The following is an 18,255-nucleotide window of genomic DNA, read 5'->3' on the forward strand; positions in this document are numbered from 1 at the left end:
CATTCACACTTTTCTTCTAAACACATTTAATAATCTAATAAATAGCTAAATAGCTAAACAAGCCCTGAATAAGTCACCGCTACCTCGCAGAGCCACTAGAGAAAGCCATGCACGTTCACATAAACTACTCCAACTATCAACTTAAGTCATCAGTTAACTTAAGAAGTCTGAACTGCTTAAGGAGACCAGAAAATTACAATAAAGCCTTTGTTCTGTGTGCAGGAAATTTTAAAGAGAACAGTAGACACGTATTTACAAAACGGTTACTGCACACTTATCTTCAAACGATCTAAATTTGTTTGAAAGAATTTGCTACCAACAAGCCGCCAGTTATTTTGTCTCGTGCAATTCAACATTTATTTTTAATAAACCAACAATAAAAATAATTTCAGGCACAGCTTTGCGTTAATTACGGCATGATAGGGTTTGGCCATTGTGAACAGACAAGCCAACAAAACACAAGGAGTTTCAACTGGCCTCATTTAAACAGCAAATTGGACATTTTACTTCTGAGATGTTTGAACATGTTTTTATGACTACTAAATTGGAACTGGCTTTAATCAAATTGCTTTACAAGCAAGAGGCCAGTCACTGACATTACTGCCGTATTTGCAGGTACACACATGTTCAGGCCCATGCATAGATATTTTCTGGCAGAAGTAAAATCATAAATATCCCTCTGAACTCTGATGAATTCCCTCTGAATGCAGCACATAGTGTAACCCTTCTCTTGAAATATGGACCTCTGGGATAGAAATCATACAGTGCTCCTCTCTCAGTGTACAGTTTATTGCTTTGATTAAACATGACTCTGCTACTAAAATACACACGCTGGAAGATAAATGAGAAACACCAAGATCACATATGAGAGTTTTATGCTCCTCACCTGCAATTAAATATTCATAATGTCTGAGTTTAACATAAACGTTATTTAGCTGATCCATGCAGGAAAAACAGAATTAAACAGCAGCACAGAACGCTGCTTTAGCCCATAAAATGTCACGGCTGTGTCTTTCTGTAGAAGATGTGGCTTTTGCAAAAAAACCTAAGAAGCAACTTTTATGCAGCATCTGATTTACGAAATGATGACATCATTTTGACTTCTGCAGTTCTGCAAAATATTGTGCAGGAAAATGTGATTTTATTTGTTGTTCTGCATTTTAATGAAMCAATATTCATCCAAGGCCTATTGGGACTTTATCAAAAGGATTTCATATGCTGAGCACTTTAACATTTAAGTATTTACATTTGGCAAGGATACAACCAAAAAGTAACAAGAAATTACACAAACTATGCAAAAACTTTTTTTAATGTGGGAAAATACATTTTGGGTTTTGCTAGGGTCTTTTAGTGTGTAGATAATAATCTGTTGTAAGGCTACATCTCTAAAATCTTTTACCACGTTATCCATGTTTGCAAATCCTCTGGGTTGAGACGACACAAGCCAGATAGGTATGATAGGTATGTTTGTGATATCTAGTTGAGGACTATTTCTAGACATCAGATTTACAAAAACCCGACTCTCTGTACTGTAGAATTGGCCATTATACGCTTGTTGTACTGCAAGCTAGTAGGAAATCATGCAACTGTGATGTTATTAAATAATTCAATGGGGAGATTAAACCACATTTTCATCCCTTTTTTTTTTCCATTACAGCAATTTCCTCGCTGCTTTCTCTAAGCTTTAGTATTAAGGTCACTTAAATCTACATCAAGGGCAGTAAAAGTCCCGTCGGCTGGCCATATAGGTTGTTTGCATGCAGTGTGAATCCAAGGGCTCAAATAAATGTTCAAGTGATTCTTTGCATACTGATAATTGTGATGATAGCTGAAATTTATATGCCTCATTTTCTAATTTGCAATTAAAATGATTTCTAGGCTTCTTCAAAAAATTAGGAAGCGCAATATTGAGTTTCTCTTTTCGGAGAGCAGAAAATAAAATGTTTGCTCAAAACTTTTAACTGTTAGTGGCACTGCCATGTTTTATTGTGATAAATTTTAGATTTATGTTGCAAAACTCCATTGATAATTCTGACAACAAAAAGGACTTGAAGAACAGCTTCTCTACATTAAAGGTCTTGGATAATATAGCTATTTCTTTTTCCTATTTTTATCATTTATGAAGGTGGTTAAAATAAAATTTGTGTCGTCTCTTGTGATAAGAGCAGGTATGTGAGGTACCAAGAAGGAAAACATCATATTCAGTCCTCTACCTGTCTTACTGAAGCTGAACAAACAGAGTTGTTGATGAAATGACTGTATTTTGTCAGCTGTCCTGCCTCTCTGGATTAACCACTTGATGGAAACTGAGCCTCAGAATGAGATTCAGAATATTAAAAAATCTAAACTTGCCATGAGCTGAATTCATAATGAACACTGAGTACATATGAGTTTCAGAAGGCTGATTGTATTTTACAAGCCTGAAAATCGGAAGATGTTGTCTTCTTTACGTACAGAAACAGGACTGAGTGTTTTCACTGAAAAATGTCTCCATTCACGCCAGAGAGCTGAGGACAAATTATCAATCACTTCATCTGTTGCTGAGCTCGGCTGCTGCCAAAGACTTGACTCATTCTCTCTGCGGATTAAGCCACTTTTGTCTGTTTACAATTTCATCAGTTTCTATGTTTGTATGCATGGCACAGCTTAAAAATCTTGTGATATTTTTCTTTTTCGTTCACTTTGCCAACGTGGAATCAGGAGCCAAAGGGATTTCATACGCTGAGCAGTCATTCAAAAACAGGCCGAAACAGTGCTGGGCTTTGGACGGCGTTCACAGAGGCCATCTGCAAGCTGCTGCGCACCAAGAACTGAGGCGAAGCTGGTCTAGAGGCATGATGGCAGAGCAGTGTGGCGCTGGCCCCAGAATAAACAGGCCATTTAACTGGACAACCTTCATAAAAGCAACTATTGATGCAGTTGCTCAGATTTTTTTTTTTTTTTTGTCTCGATTTGCATCCTGCCTGTGCTGAATGTTGGCTCGCTTTCAGATTGATCCCTGAGCTGGTAATTGTCTCCGCTGTTTGCCTTAACGCTGTTGCTTAACTCCTACATGTCTTTATCGATATCCCGTTAGAGCCGATGGCTGTTCCTGCCCACAGCTGTCACTCGGGTGCCCATGTAATCGACGCTAAGTTTCCTCTCTGTCTTGAGTCGGGATCAATGGCAGTCATCCGACTCGGGTCTAATCTGAAGCAGCCACCCCGCTCGTTCAGGGGTCGCATGCCGCGACCATGTGTGAAAATTCCTGCCTGCTTTGAGCGGGCAGACGTGACGGGGACTGACGCGCCTTCAGGAAAAAGAACACATGTGCAGACAGGATCTTGGGGCTCCAACGCCCACAAGGGCTCATGTTCCCCAACCCGTCCACACATGCTGGCGAAGAAATAACTTTTAAATCCACGGGACAACTGGTCAGCACACAAACACACACACACACACACTCCTCCAATAAAGCCTCTGTGTCTCGTTTCCCTCCTCGACCCTTAAGACCTGTGCTACCCCATGTGGAGCAGGTGGGCGACAGCCTCCCTGCCTTTCTTTCGCTCTGCTTCCTCTCACTTTCCACACACCTCCTCTTAATGACCGCCGATATCTTAAAAAGCTCTGCCACTTAAGGCAGCAGACTCCCTCCGCAGCTTAATTTGACATGCTTGGGAGAAAAATAAAGAAAGACCCCCATTGTGTCTTTTTCAACAGCCTCCAATCAAGCCTGCCACTCAATTAGCCATAATCGGCACAAAAAGGAGAAAAACTTCACAATGATCCATTTTTCTTGCATTGCTGCAGTTTTTCAATATTATTCTGCACTTTCAGACCTCAGCATAAGGTTAACCTGCCAGCTGAATACGGATATAATCCCTTTTTTGGCTTGCTCACTTTGCGGAAAGAGGAAGCTGCATGAACATAAAAAAAATACCCGAAACTAGATGAAAAATAAAAGAAAAATGGATTTTCTCCACGACTCCACGTGGTGTAGCTTGAGCTCTATTTTGTGAAAAGACAGACTGACAGATGGAAACAGTTTCACAAAAGCAAATAAATGTAGGTGACAGACAAGAAAACAAAATGTAAACCAAGCTTGAGAGACTTGAAATCGATTTGTTAGGTTTCCGCAACAGACAGTGGAAAAACAAAATGTTGATTATATTCTCATAACTGTCAGTTTCAATCTAAATGCTGTTGCAGTCGTTCAGAAAGGGGGGGAAAAAACAACAACTCCATCTTTCAATGATATCACTCGTCTGTAATTTTCTGCTTCGTGATTATGAGTGGATGTTTTTAAAAGTGCGACATGAGTCCAATGGGACCTTGTAAGAGGTAAAATGAGCTGAGAACAAGCTTAAAATTGAAAACAACGACAAAGCAATGAGAGCAGCAGTCCTCACAACCAAGTCTGAGCATTTTCCTCACTACATTATCAGCAGATTTACACAAAAAGCCACATTAGCATGAAATTGAAAAGCGATTTTAGACTTAGTTTGATACGACTAGAGATGCACCTGGCCAAAAATCAACATGCAATTTTCTCTCAAGACAGAAATGCCAATGCTGATTATTTTTTTTTATTTGAACCAAACCAAATAAACGAAGGAAGAAAGAACGCTCCAGGTTCTGTAAGAGAGGAAGTAGTTTTTAATGCATGTAACCTTTTATTCTGATCAGTAGCTCTTTCTATTTTAGAAAGACTTTCAAACATTTTCTCTGGACTAATTGTACTTCCTGCTCTCAAGATGTTTATCTTTACAAGCATTGAAAATGTTTTCCTACATTTATACTACAGCTTACATGGTACCAAGCCGACCAAAGCAACTTTCTTTGAAAAACACTTGTAATAACAGGAAACACTTGCCAAAACCCTGAACCCAAAAGAGCAAAAAGAACAAAAACACAATAACAAAACTGAATAAAATTGAGTAGCATCAGTAAGATAACGCAATAAATTAATGGTACCTAATTGTATATGCCTAAGAGGTGAGTCTTAAGATTGATTGGTTAAAAAAATTATTAACTGAACTAAGCAGATTATAGGTCCAATTCCCCTGGTACACTGGTCACTACATGCGTTTGGCATAGCAAGGAAACTGAATTTTTAATAATAGAGACGTGAAGTCTGCATAGCTTAACATGAAATTATGTGAAATTATTATTATTTGCTCACTGCTGTGGAATATGCTTTGCTCTGATGTAAATTTTGAGGCAGCATGTGTGGTAAAGTCTGAGGAAACACTGAACAAATCCACCTTAAAAAGCTTACAATGTCTGTCCCATTGAGAGGATGGATGAATGCTGTATGAACGAAATGATAAACAATTACAAACCAGTCTAACAGACTGAACAGAGATTACGACATACCTGGCAGCGATGTATAACGTCCTGTTCATGATCAGGATGAGCTGGATGTCCAGTTTGTGCCGCTGCGTGTTGTTCCTCCCAGGTTTGTGGCCCACGAATGCAGGATACTGTTTTGTGTCTGTCAAAAGGTAAAAAACGAAAATAAAATATTCCCTCAATTTAAAAAAAAGTAATCAGATATTATGAGTTTCTGGGCCTCCAAAGTGTCTTTGTTTGGCGAGGGAATGAAGTCGACCTTCTGTGCTAGACCTTCTGTGCTCGACCTTCTGGGCTCGACTTCCTGTGCGATAACTTTGTTATGGCAGAACTATTAATGTTTTTCTTGTTTTTTTTACTTAACATAATTTTAAAAATACAGAATAATTCCAGTAACTGAAATGCGCAGTAAAAGCAGAAGACAATACGTTTTAAGATTTTCTGTAAAATATGATAAAAGATGCTGTTTCGGTTGTGGAATAATTAGGACAACCCCCACACGTATTTCCACTTTAAATGGTTAATATTACACAAACGTGTATCATTTCAGGTGCATCTGATAATAACACATGTCCTTCAGCATTTTGAAGGAGGTTTGCCTGGTGGGGTGCTCCTGACTGTTGAAGTGAGAGTGATCTAGAAAAGCGAGAAGGTTAGACAAAAGTTTGCAACATAGATCAAGGCCAAGACCACTTTAATCGTGTTTTTAAGCAGGTCAGGGTAAAATATAACTTATTTGATGTGAAAGCTAAAGACATGTTTGACAAAGACCAAATACGGCATTCAAGGAACAGACCCACATAACGACTGTGAAGCATAGAGGGGAAATGTCACAGAGATGCAGAACCTGGTCAGCTCATCGTCACAGAGTCCACTATTAATTTTACAACGTCTCAGAGGGAGCTTTGGGAAAATACAAAAAAAATGAAAGGAAATCCAAGTGCAACATGACAATGATGTGAAACATACCAGTAAATGCACTGAGGACTGGCTGCCCAGATCTTGATCTGAATCTAAACAGACCAAACATGTTAGAACACCTCAGACATCTCACTGCTGACGGTGAGAGTGAGAGAAACTTTCCTCAGATCATTGTCACCGGCTGCTACATGGCTACAAAAAGGATCTCAATGAGTTTGTTTCAACTGAAGAGGAATTATTAAGGCGTCCTGACTTTTTCATGAGCTGGAAAACTGAAATTTTTGCTCATATGTTGCATAATGACTAAGGTACCTTTATGGTTTTTGCTTTATAGATCCCAAGTTAATACATAAAGAGGTGTTCTGATTTTTTTCATTTGACTAAATATGCCGCTTCGCTCCATGCGTTCACTCTGTTATTGGTGGTTTTGGACGACAGCGCTTGGTTTGAGGAAACACAGGTCCGCGTGAGGCTGTCTGGCTTGAGTTCTGGTTTTCTCTGCCAGGACACAGAGCATTACGCCCACAGTAAGGAGGACAGGACACGATGCAGGCAGAAACACTGGGAGAAACAGAGAAAACAATGACCATATCTCTACAGCTTTCCAGAGCGTGCTCTATCAGAGCAGCACAAGCACCCTGACAGCGGATTATCCAATCATGTGAGGTGGGCTCAGTTTCAAATGCTGCCTTAAGTCTTTTATTTTAGTCCATGTATAGGGCCCATCCTTTGGTGCCAATTTGCACTCCAGGCCTGCAGAAGGAGTTCATTTTTGTGGGGAAGGTAAGTGCTGCAGAGGAAGCACTAGTTGAGAGGGTGTTGGAAGAGTAAAAAGATTGAACAAATGAGACACATACTGAGAATGGAGAGTTCTGAAGTACAAGACAAAGAGGGAAAAGAGAGAAAGCAGAGAGACTACTTCTAATGAGAGGATGGATTGTGCACAAGAGAAGAGATAATAACCCAGAGAAAAGAAAGAGAAGCAAGGAAAAAAACACTTACAGTTGCCATGTGAGATGCTAATAGGCTCACTGTCCTCAGGGAAACCCGCCCCGGCTATTTGCAGTAGCGTGAAGTAGAGTACTAAGGCCTCTGACCTCATGGTCACTCCAACGCCGCCGCCGCCGCTGCTGCTGCTGCTGGTCCTCTGCTAAAGATGTGGTTTCGCCTGCACATGAGGAGACACAGGCAGAAAGGCGAGGATGAGATTCCCAGAGGAAATAACAACAAAGTTTATGGAACAGTTCTTTCACCTGGCCGCAGAATCGATATCCCCCTTGTTTGATTCCTGCATTTTAGGTCAGAGGCCACTTCACATCCCTCCTAAATTAGCTGTTTGAGCAGTTTGACCCAGCTCCTTTCAGTCAGTCCGTGTTATATTTATAAGCATTTTCGATGACTCAAGTAAGCCACTATGCAAGCAAAACCAAATTAATTGGATTAGGGAGGTAATATGCGTCATAGATCGATGTCAGGCAGAGCAGAGCTCTCCCTGCAGGAGTATGACAGGGTCTTAGTGAAGCAGGAGTGCTCTTGTTGAGATTAACCTGCTGCAGAGCGTCGGCCATGCGTGGAGATGGGGCAGGGCAGCATGGCAGGTCCTTTATTTCATACTTTGCACTCTCTTACAAGGGTCAAACAATCCTGTACACTGACTCTTACATGATACACCACCTGCTGAATCAGAGTATGGATAACAGTCCGCTTTATATGAAACATTTTGGTTTTTATCTTGATAAATACTAGGACTGTGGGCATTAATGCATGTGATTAGTCTAAAAAGTAGAACGCATTAATATTACATAGAACAGATTAATCACAGTACCTATTTTGACCAAAAAGCCTATCTCCTCCGCAGGGTTACGTAGTTCAAAACAAACAGCGCTTAAGACTGTGTTTAACAATGCAGAATCGCAAACAAGAGTGAAAAGATAAGCAAGGAGAGTCAGTGGTGTGCTTGGCGGAAAATTGTGCTTAAAAAACACCGCAGTTAGAGCAAGTGTGCTGTTTACTGGGGCTACACTGGGTGATGGAGCCATCCCGAGTTCGAATCCCATCCTCACTTCCTTTGCCACATGTCTTTCCTTCATTCTCTCTGCTCCCTTCCTGTCAAATTACTGTCAAATAAAGGCAACTAGTGCCTACAAATTCTTAAATGTACATTTGGATAAGTTTATATTTAACATTAAGTTTGAAACAAAATCACTTATTTTAAACCTCCCTGAATATGAAAACCTGTAAATACTGAGAGGCTAGGTTGGAAACAATACAGCGTTTTCTTCAACATTTTTTGAAAATGTGCATTTTTACATTTCAAGCTTACAAAGTTAGGCACAGTGATTAATCATGGTTATTCACAGTGCTGGAGTGATTAATCAGAAGAAATTTTTTAATCGTTTGACAGAAATACAAAGTAATTTTTTTTATAACTTTGTATAAATCAGAAGAAAGATCACAACAAAACCACCCCGAGTCACACGATCAGCACATCATTGGATACCTTTACTCCTCCTATTATTCCTTCACCTGCATCTGTCCTTTTCTATCATGTAGGAGGGGGTCCAGCCTTCTCCACGGTCTGCATCCCAAACCATCCCACCTATTCCATCATGTCAACCTTTAAAGAAATCGTCCTGTTTTCTTACAGTAACAGTCACGTGAAAGCAAGCGTTTTTGTTTTTTTTTCCTCAAAGTGAACGCTGAGCTAATGCAACGTTCTCATAGCTCAAATGGAGGCATCTGGGATTAGCTTGCTGCAGTTTGTGTGCACACAATTACACCCATAAATCATCCGAGACAATTATTGCATCTGTAATCTAATCAGGAATAAAGCGTTTAATTTGCATGAAGCACCTTCAGTTTTTTTTCTTTTCTCTTCTCTTCTCTTTTTTCTTCTCTGCTGAAGCTGTGAGGATGAGACGTAGCTGTGCAGAAAGAGCATGGGATGCTTCAGGGATGAGGAATTGAATAAAATAGTCGATTTCATTTGCCTCAGCCTGATAAAAGTTGTTTATCCCACGCTGTATTTTCATTCGCTATTGTACATCTTAGAGGGGGAGCGACCAGGAGAGAAGAAGAAGATGGAAGAAGAGGAGGAGGAGGAGGAGGAGGAGGGGTTACTTTCTCTTTTTCTCTGTCATGTCCCTCTGCCTCTCTCCCCCCAATCTCTCTTTCTCTCTCCATGCTCCTGTGAATCTCATTCAGGAGAGGAATGAAAACACTATTCAGTGGTAGATTCATTTTAACACTGAGGAGAATACCAATACTAAAGCCTGGATACGACCTTGATCTCAAAAGCCTCTCCCTTCCCCTCCATCATTTCTCACTTGTTAGTCTGCCATCTTATCCTTGCGTAGTGACATTATATTTCCTTTTTTTTTTTTTTTACATTTTAATAAGGCAGAGCTATTTAAAAAAATAGATGTTGCTTCAGTCCAACATCATATCCCAGTGAAATGCATTCAGATATTTCCAGGAATTGGTTTCTCTCAACTCCTGAGAGATAACAACAGGTTTTCTTTGGATTGTGTTGGGTTATTTATGCTGAATTCAGAATGAATGTTTAATGTCTTTTATTTTGTCCAAATTGAAAGTGGATTTTTTTTTTCTTTTTTTGCCCATACAGTAGAGCAAACCTCACTGGGGGGCTAAGATGTGAATCGTTTTCGAATCTTGACCCAGAACTCTTCCAGTAATTGACTGATTGATGAGCAGGAAGTAGCATAAGAACGAGGAAGTAGCCCTTAGGGAGAGAAAGTAGTCAGTGATGGATGGAGGTTGCACCAACCAACAAAACAAGACACGGCTCAGATGAACGAGGGGCGATTCTGAAACTCTGCCTTATTATGTCCGAATCCTAACTGCATCCTTCGCACAAACGCAGACAATGTTGTTTTTGTTGTTTGTGGGGGAAATTTCAGATGAGCTTTCCAGACATCTCACTGGTGATCAGCTGTGGCTGGAGGCGGAGAAGCTCCTCCGTCCATATCAGCAGGTTTTAATTGGATGCTAAAACCCCTCTTCCGCTGCCTCCCGTGATACACAAAATAAATTGAGCACAAAAAGTCTTAAGTGAAACCTCTAAACCTTCCAGCGGCCCTTTCATTACCGGCTGCAACACAGGAGTAAAAGGGACGAGGCGAGAAACAGCCTGTCTTTACCGAATTACGCTCTTTGCGTGGAGGAGCCAATTGCTTCCTTGTGTGTTAAGTGTGACTGAGTGTGTAGAGCTCTGATCTAAACTGCCGCTTATCTGTGGCAGTGTTTAGACACACATGCAGACTGAGAACATACGGGTTTGGGAATCAAGGATCAAAGGCACGCCCACACTTCTGCAATAAATTACCTGCTACCAAAATAACACAGTGGAGGTGGAACAGTGACGATTTCAACTCTTTTAGAGCTTTCACTGAAGAAAGCCAAAGGAGAAGATCTAAAGAGGGTTAAAGTTTTAGAATGCTGTTCTTCTGTTGTTGACAAATAACTTTGAGCTGGGCAATGAATCAATAACAATATGTATATATCGCAATAGACAATCAATATCAATAGAAAGCATGTCCAATGGAATGTTCAATAACAGCAGCGCTTTACATTTCTCCCCATTTCCACATATCAGGATGTAGAATAGTGACTTTAGACGAGTATCAATGACGTACAGGCCAGATGAATTCGACCTGGCAGTACAGCGACAAGTCACATTTGAAATATCAGATACAAATCAAATTTAGGTCCAATTTTAAAATCCAATCTGTGTTGTTCAGACTGTCGTGAAAAGATCAGATACAGGTCACATCAAGGCAAAAAAAATCTGATCTCACGTTAGGCTGCAGTGTGAATGCAGCCTAAGTGTCATAAAAGCTCCAGAAAGTACCGAATGAATAAAAGTGAAATCAACAGCAGTCACCAGTACTACAAAGTTTCAACAAAGTCCTAGAGAAAAGCGAGCAAGTTCCAGAATTTTAGTTCTGCGAAAGTATCCGGCAAGTTTGATAACATTTTCCACAAATACACACTGTAAGTTCCAGCAAGAACCTGGCAAGTTGTGGAAAGTAACATTTAAGGTTTTGGTATAGTACAGATTGTATTCTGTAGTGATTCCATAACTTTTTAGGGAGACTTAAAGCACGAAAGGGAAAAAGGTGGAGGACTTAAACCTTGAAGAAGGCACATGTAGGTAATAAAAACACAAAGACCCCACTATTCCCTCCCTGAAACACACACTCAAACATCTTGTAACACACACAGCTCCGAGCAGAAAAATACGCATAGGATTCATGACTATAAACAACATCCGTGCAAGTCAAAGCAGACAACCAATCAAGGGCGGAGAGACGCCCATGGGGGCCACCAGGCTGAGCTGCATTAGCTTTAACAATAAACACATTAGCCAGCTTAATGATGTTGTTCCCTCTCTTGCATCAACACGTTAGCTATGGGTGCACGCTCGTGATAACACATTTATTTTAATGACAAGGTCGGTCACAGTGGGCTTCAGGTGAGGACGAGGAAGGAAATGTTGGCCAACATTTCTTCTCTCTGACAGCTTCGATGAGAGCACAAAACAGATGAACGTAAAGCCCGGCTCTCTAGAACAACACGGCATTTCGTAGACACATGCACAATTAGCTAATCTTCAGAGGGTCCCAGCTGTTCATCTCTCAAAGCCCCCATGGTGCCCAGACATAGTGTGCAACGGAGTGAGAGATGGCTTTTTGATTACATCTGAGTAAAACCTGTTGCTGATTAACTGATGCTTCTGAATGTGTGTGGCGCCAAGGAAAAAAAACAAGTACACAAATATAGTTTTACCACAGAGAACATATGTTTGCTGCCAGTTGGGAAAGTGCTCTGGATTCCCTCGATTTCAGAAGAAACAGTCTGATATCACACAAAGAGGTCTTTCAGGATGAATAACTCCGGAAAATGTGAGAAAATTAGTTTCCTTTAATCTTCATTCATCATGAGGCTGCCATTATTGCAGCCATGATAACAAAGGTTTCTTTGACCTAAGAAAGGGTCTGACTCTCACTCACTCATTCACTGACTCCAGCCAAACCATTTGCTGCCTAAATTTACCAGCTGTTTGAATAAAACATGTAATCTTGTGAAAACTGGCGTCAGATGTGCGAAACCAGATCAGAGGCTAGTTACAAACATAATGGAGTGGTTCTTGTGTGTTTGAGCGAGCTTAACAGCTAACAGACATTTGTAAAGACCTAATTGCACATTTTAGATGGGACAAAAGGCAACAGTACAAAGATATTTCTAAAGAATACATTTATCTTTTGTTGTGCTTGAATTTCAGTGCATTTAATTAAATCCTATTTTTATGATTTCCATTGTGGAGAAGGGCTAAAACACTAACCGCAGTAAAGAATTAGCTCCTTCCCCTCGCTCAGTGACTAGGTATTCTAATTGTGCCATTAAAAGATTATAATTTAAGCAATGAAACTTTATATTTCAAACTGAATAAACTCAGAGTCACTTAAAATACCTTGGAAAGTTGTAAATATTACTCTCATTGGAGCTGAATCCCAATGTAACTATAACATCATTAAAATTTCACAGCGTTTACACTATAAAGTTAAATTATAATCTCAGGAAGTTGGAAACATTCACAGATATTTGCTTTTGTTTTTCTTATCAACATATTCATTTAAAAGCCATAAAACGCTATTTTAACAGACTTAAAATCATATTCATTTAAAGTTTGGCAAAATTTTTACTAAATAATTTACCCTTTAGAGCATATGTCTGAAATATAATGTTGAATGAATTGTCCTGGTAAGCGCTACCTCAGAATAAAGTCCTCTTTGAAGGTAAATGCAGCAGAAAAATGTCAGAAATATCAGCTTTTCTGATATTTTTACTCAACTTTTTGTGAACTGACAAGGTGTCAACGGGTAGTTTGATTCTGTAAATGTTACCGCTGTAAATATAATGCAAAAAAAGAGGCAATTTTTCTTGTCAATTGTTCAAAATGGGAAGTATAAGAAGCAATGACAGATGAAGTAATTTACTTGAAAACTTGAATTCAGTGGGATTGAAAACCTGTTTTTTATGTTAAAGGATGTAAGGATCGCCTTGCAGATGTGTACGCTCATCATTCCTGGTCATTTTGCTTTTATTCTGTCTCACAGAGGTATTTCAGAGGAAGATTTTAAAGCAATAATGTCTGTCTGGACCAGATTTGAGCAGTTTACATATATAAATGTGATATAGATGTGGGGTCTCTTACTACTATAACCTACAGCCACCACATCTGGGAGCAGAGATTATAAATGACACTTGCTGAGTTTGTTCTTTTCCAACACAAACCCAACTTCCACCACATAAAAAAAGAGTCATATCTGTTCCTGTTTTTATGATCACCCAAGGAGGTGGACCGTCTTTTTAGGGCTGTAGCTCCAAATAAAAGCATCCAGTCATTTTTTCTGTATTCTTTAGAGATCAGAGCCTCCCACAGCGCGCTCAGGCGGAGGCAGAAAATTTACCGAGAGAAACAGGAAATAGAAGTCTTCTTGTGTAGTACAAGAGATAAATTTATCCTGTAAACATCGATGATAAGAATAGAAGAAAACATGCCTGAGTGGGAATGATAGAGGAGCGATTTTCTTTTCTTGGAGCTTAATAATAATAATAATAAAAAAAAGGCTATTGAACAGGTGAATTATTACAGTGTCAAGCTCCTTGAGACGTTTGTGTTGCATGTCTCACAGCATTAGAGCAGAAATAGGCCTTTACACACAGGTGCAAATGCAACACCCATTAAAACACCAGACAACGCCTTTACAACACACCATCCTTCTAAGGAGCTCTCGACCACTCGGTTATGACACCTGTTGACGGGTGAGCTGGAGGAAATTGTGTCTGAGCTGATGTGTGAAAGTAGAAGAAGATTAAACCAAAAAAAAAAAAAAAACAGGAAGACAGAGAACAATTCTGATCCGACAATAAGGGGGATAAAAAATGGGCCACATCTCAACCACCTATGGCTCCCGAACGGGGAGGATCGCCTCGCAGGTGTTTACGCTTGTCATTCCTGGCCTGATAAATTTGCTGAAAAAAAGATAGCCTGAGCCCAGTAGGCTGTGATAAGAGGAGGAAATGGAGAAAGTGCAAAAGGAGGAGACCCGCCCATTTTACTGGGAAAAAGAAAACCAGCAAGTCTACCATCCAACACAAACACACACACGCTCGCATCGACGCCCTTTTCCTCGCCTGTTTTTAAACCCTTTCTCGTCGCCTCCAAATGAATATCTGCATGGAGGCAATCCATCATGGTTTGATTATTAAAAGACAAGGAAGTTGAGTTGAATGAGGCACCCCGCAGCTGTTAGTCAGTTACTGAAATAAAAGCCTGAATGTAAGAAGTGAAGGATTGATTCTGGGAATGAGCCAAGGACCTCTCAAAAACAAATGGGAAGGAATTACAGAGCGGAAAATAAAAGAACGATACATACAAACTGCAACAATAAGCCTAACAAAGACGTTCAAGACTGGCTGTCACCCTCTATCTGTATTATACTGACATTATGATCTGAAATACGTTAGACCTGGGCGTATTTTTGAGGTTCCTAATCATTAAAAACAATTATCTAAGAGTGCGGCACATTGTTTAGTAGAACAGGCAAACCATAAACAGAGGTTACAGTCAGTTGTCACCGGTTCAATTCCCGGCCACGGGTCATTTACTGCCTGTCTTCTCCATCTCTCTCTGCCCCTTTTCATGTCTGTCTACAAATAAAAAAGTTGAATACAACCAGAAAAAATTTTTTAAAAACAATTATCCACCACAAATAAGATTTGAGTTTTCAGAACTGACCTCGGTGTGACTGAGTGCTCTGAAAAACACAAAACCGTACCAAGTATTATTGGTCTGGCTAAGAATCCAAATAAGTTACTACACTTAAAATAAGACAAAACAAAAGACAGAAAAGCAAAGGGAGGAGAAAAAAGAGGAAAGAGAGGGCAAATGAGGAAAGCTAAAGAAAAGATGAGAAAGGTGGGGTAAGGAAATGAAATGAAAGGAGCAAAGAGGAGTTAAAGGTAATGGATGTTCGTTGTTGAAAAAAGAGAATGATCACAACTAACGTCATTCTAACCTCGCTTGAAGCAGAAACCCATGTGAAATAAATGATGAGAGGAGAAAACTACCGCTCAGAGTATTGTTTCCTAAAGTAGGTCAGGAGGAAGCGACACGCTCCCAAATCTTCTCTAGAAAAAGCTTTCAAGTTCAGCCAGGAACAAAACAGAAATCGGAACAGAGAGTTAAATCAATCTAAAGCATCTCTAAAAATAGGGTAAGCATTTAAGGCAGCATGTCTTAACAGCTCTAAATAAATAAAGCAAACAGTTTAACTTTCTTATACCTGCAAAACAATCTGCAATACATTATTTAACTTGTAGATTATAATATTGCGAACATATTAAGTTATGTTCCTACTCATATTTGCCTTCCATGCTCTCTCATCAAGTCTCACTGACTAAATGAAAACTATTTTTTAATGTTTTGTAATTTTTTTTGTTTTCTTTTCCACCTTTCCTTTGGCGTCGCTTTAACTCTTTGAGAACAGCAGGCTGACTAAGAAGGTGACAATGTTACCTGCTTTGTGCTGGAAAAGCTTTCATGAATCAAAACAAGCCCCCTCTACGCGCGGCGCATTTAAGCACACAAACAAACACAAAGCTCCAAATGTGAAGCACACACACGCGCAGCCGCCGCCAAACAAAGAACAAGGCTACATGTTTAAATATCAGAACCTTTCTCAGGCCCGTCACTCACTGCTTGTGACGACACCAGCGGGGAAGCTTAATCAATCTGGATTCAGCTGATACCGAGCTGTGTGGGCAAAGCAGAAAAAAATTGCTGCTGATAAGGCTGAGCTTGGTAGCACATGGCCTTCTCTGTCTGCCTTTTGATCCAATTATCTCTTTGGTCAACTCTGTCTGCCTTTTTGATGCACATTCTGTTGCACTGCCCTCAGATTTTCACTTTACCCTTCATGTGCTGCATATTAACAGGGAATGTTTTATATATATATATATATATATAAAACAAGGTGGTGACTTAAAGTGAAATTCACCTGCATGGACTTATTGAACCTAAACCCTTTTAAAAGGGCAAAAAGTGTCCATGAAACATAAATGAAGGGTCTGTTCCTTCCGAGAGGAAGACAAATATTGGCGAAAGCTGTCAGGATGTCACAGAGCTAAACGCCACATTAAGTCCACGGAGACAGATGCTGGCATGACTGAGGCAGAGCCCCGCCGAGCAGCAATCACAGTGTTCAAACTGTCACTCAGCATAATGCGCGTTTTAGTCGGAAACTCGCTTTACGGAGGCCAACTGCGGGGCGCCTCCAGGCAGCACTGCGCAATTTGATGCCACGCTTAGTCATGATACAGACCTGGGAGCTCCAGCCTGCCAGGTTGGTGAGTCAAGTGAGGCTCGACATTCACAACGCCTGGCGTTGGGAACAAATGATTAGAAATGTTTCTGCTGGAGCACATGCACAATCTGCTGTTTGTCGGGAATCGTCGGCTTTGCCACAAACTGAGAGAAAATTGCTTTTTGGTGTATTTATAGTTTTGACTTTCAGATTTAATTTGTGTCAGTTTTTTTTTTTTTTTTTTTTTGTCATACTTTTTGTATCATCAAACTACGTTGTTGAAAGTAACGCATGATGTAGGAAACAGTGATGGACATGAGGAGTTTCTCTTCTCTTCGTCTCCACCCACCAAAGTAAGAGTTTTGGACTTTCGTTACAAAATAGACTAAACTTTGTACGACTGGCGATAGATTTATGTCTGTCTTTGACTAGACCATTCAAACACACAAACATGCTTTTATCTAGCTGACTGTATGTTCAGGGTTGGTGTCCAGATGTAGACATTTTGTAGACTTTTTTTTTGCTTCGGTCATCATCTCAAAAACATGATGGCACCACCACAGTGTTTCATAAGTACACAATTGATGGATGTTTGAAAACACTTTCTCCCGTTTGTGTTGATTTATCACTTTGAATCCAAATAAAACACATTAACATTACTCGTTTTGTTAACACTTTATTTGAAGGGGTGTGCATAAGACTGACATGACACTGTCATAAACAAGACATAACACCTGTCATGAACATAAAGAAGTCTTTATGAATGTTTATGACAGTTGTCATGAAGTGTCATTCGGTAAATAATGACACTTTTAATGCAAAGTTGCTCTAAAAGTTGCATTAAAAGTCCATTAAAACTGCCAACTTTGCATGATTTTGTAAATTATGATAATTTCATGCAAAGTTGGCATTTTAATAGACTTTCAATGCAACTTTTAGAGCAACTTTGCATTAAAAGTGTCATTATTTACCAAATGACACTTCATGAGAACTGTCATAAACATTCATAAAGACTTCTTTATGTTCATGACAGGTGTTATGTCATGTGTATGACAGTGTCATGTCAGTCTTATGCACACCCCTTCAAATAAAGTGTTACCCTGGTTTTAAATTCACAAAATGTGGAGAGGTTCAAGAGGTAGAAGTAGTTTTGCAAGACTCTGTAAAAGAGGGAAAACATGATGGGCTTGCAGCCTTTCATGCCTCGGTTCTCTGAATGAAAACAGAAATTAGTGAAGGTATTAGAGTTGGAGAATGTGATGCTGAGGCTCTTTTTCCCACAGCTAAAAGAGGATGGGCAAATCAATAAAACAATAGATGTAATTCTCACGGAAGAGTTATATATGGTTAGAAGCTCTTCCAATAAATGAGAAAAGCCTCTAAATCAATATTAAACAGCTGCTCATCCATTTATTTTTTATTTTATGGATATAAATGTCTCAAGGAGACCTGGCAAAAGGATTTTAGTTATATATTTATATTCAAATGTGCTATGCATGTAAAAGAAAAGGGAAAAAAAGTTTTATCTCCATACTTTGGGCTCTTAAAATTCAGACTCAAGCTGTTATTGGGAAGAGAGCCGTTTTCAAATACTTAAATGTCAAAAATAACA

General features: G+C 39.6%; 1 protein-coding gene across 4 annotated transcripts in view; it reads right to left on the reverse strand.

Annotated features, from left to right (window-relative positions):
• sema6a (sema domain, transmembrane domain (TM), and cytoplasmic domain, (semaphorin) 6A) overlaps positions 1 to 18,255 on the reverse strand; it is a 138,519-nt gene that overhangs the window by 71,418 nt on the left and 48,846 nt on the right. For all 4 annotated transcript variants that reach the window (XM_008418242.2, XM_008418244.2, XM_008418245.2 and 1 more), the window contains exons 2-3: positions 7,255 to 7,420; positions 5,356 to 5,473 (exon numbers count right to left, since the gene is read on the reverse strand). In XM_008418242.2, the coding sequence (XP_008416464.1) occupies positions 5,356 to 5,473; positions 7,255 to 7,354 (218 nt within the window). In that variant the 5' untranslated portion in view covers positions 7,355 to 7,420. The remainder of the gene's footprint in view (positions 1 to 5,355; positions 5,474 to 7,254; positions 7,421 to 18,255) is intronic.

This window comes from Poecilia reticulata, linkage group LG9 (genome assembly GCF_000633615.1).
Source record: "Poecilia reticulata strain Guanapo linkage group LG9, Guppy_female_1.0+MT, whole genome shotgun sequence".
Classification (NCBI taxonomy): domain Eukaryota; kingdom Metazoa; phylum Chordata; class Actinopteri; order Cyprinodontiformes; family Poeciliidae; genus Poecilia; species Poecilia reticulata.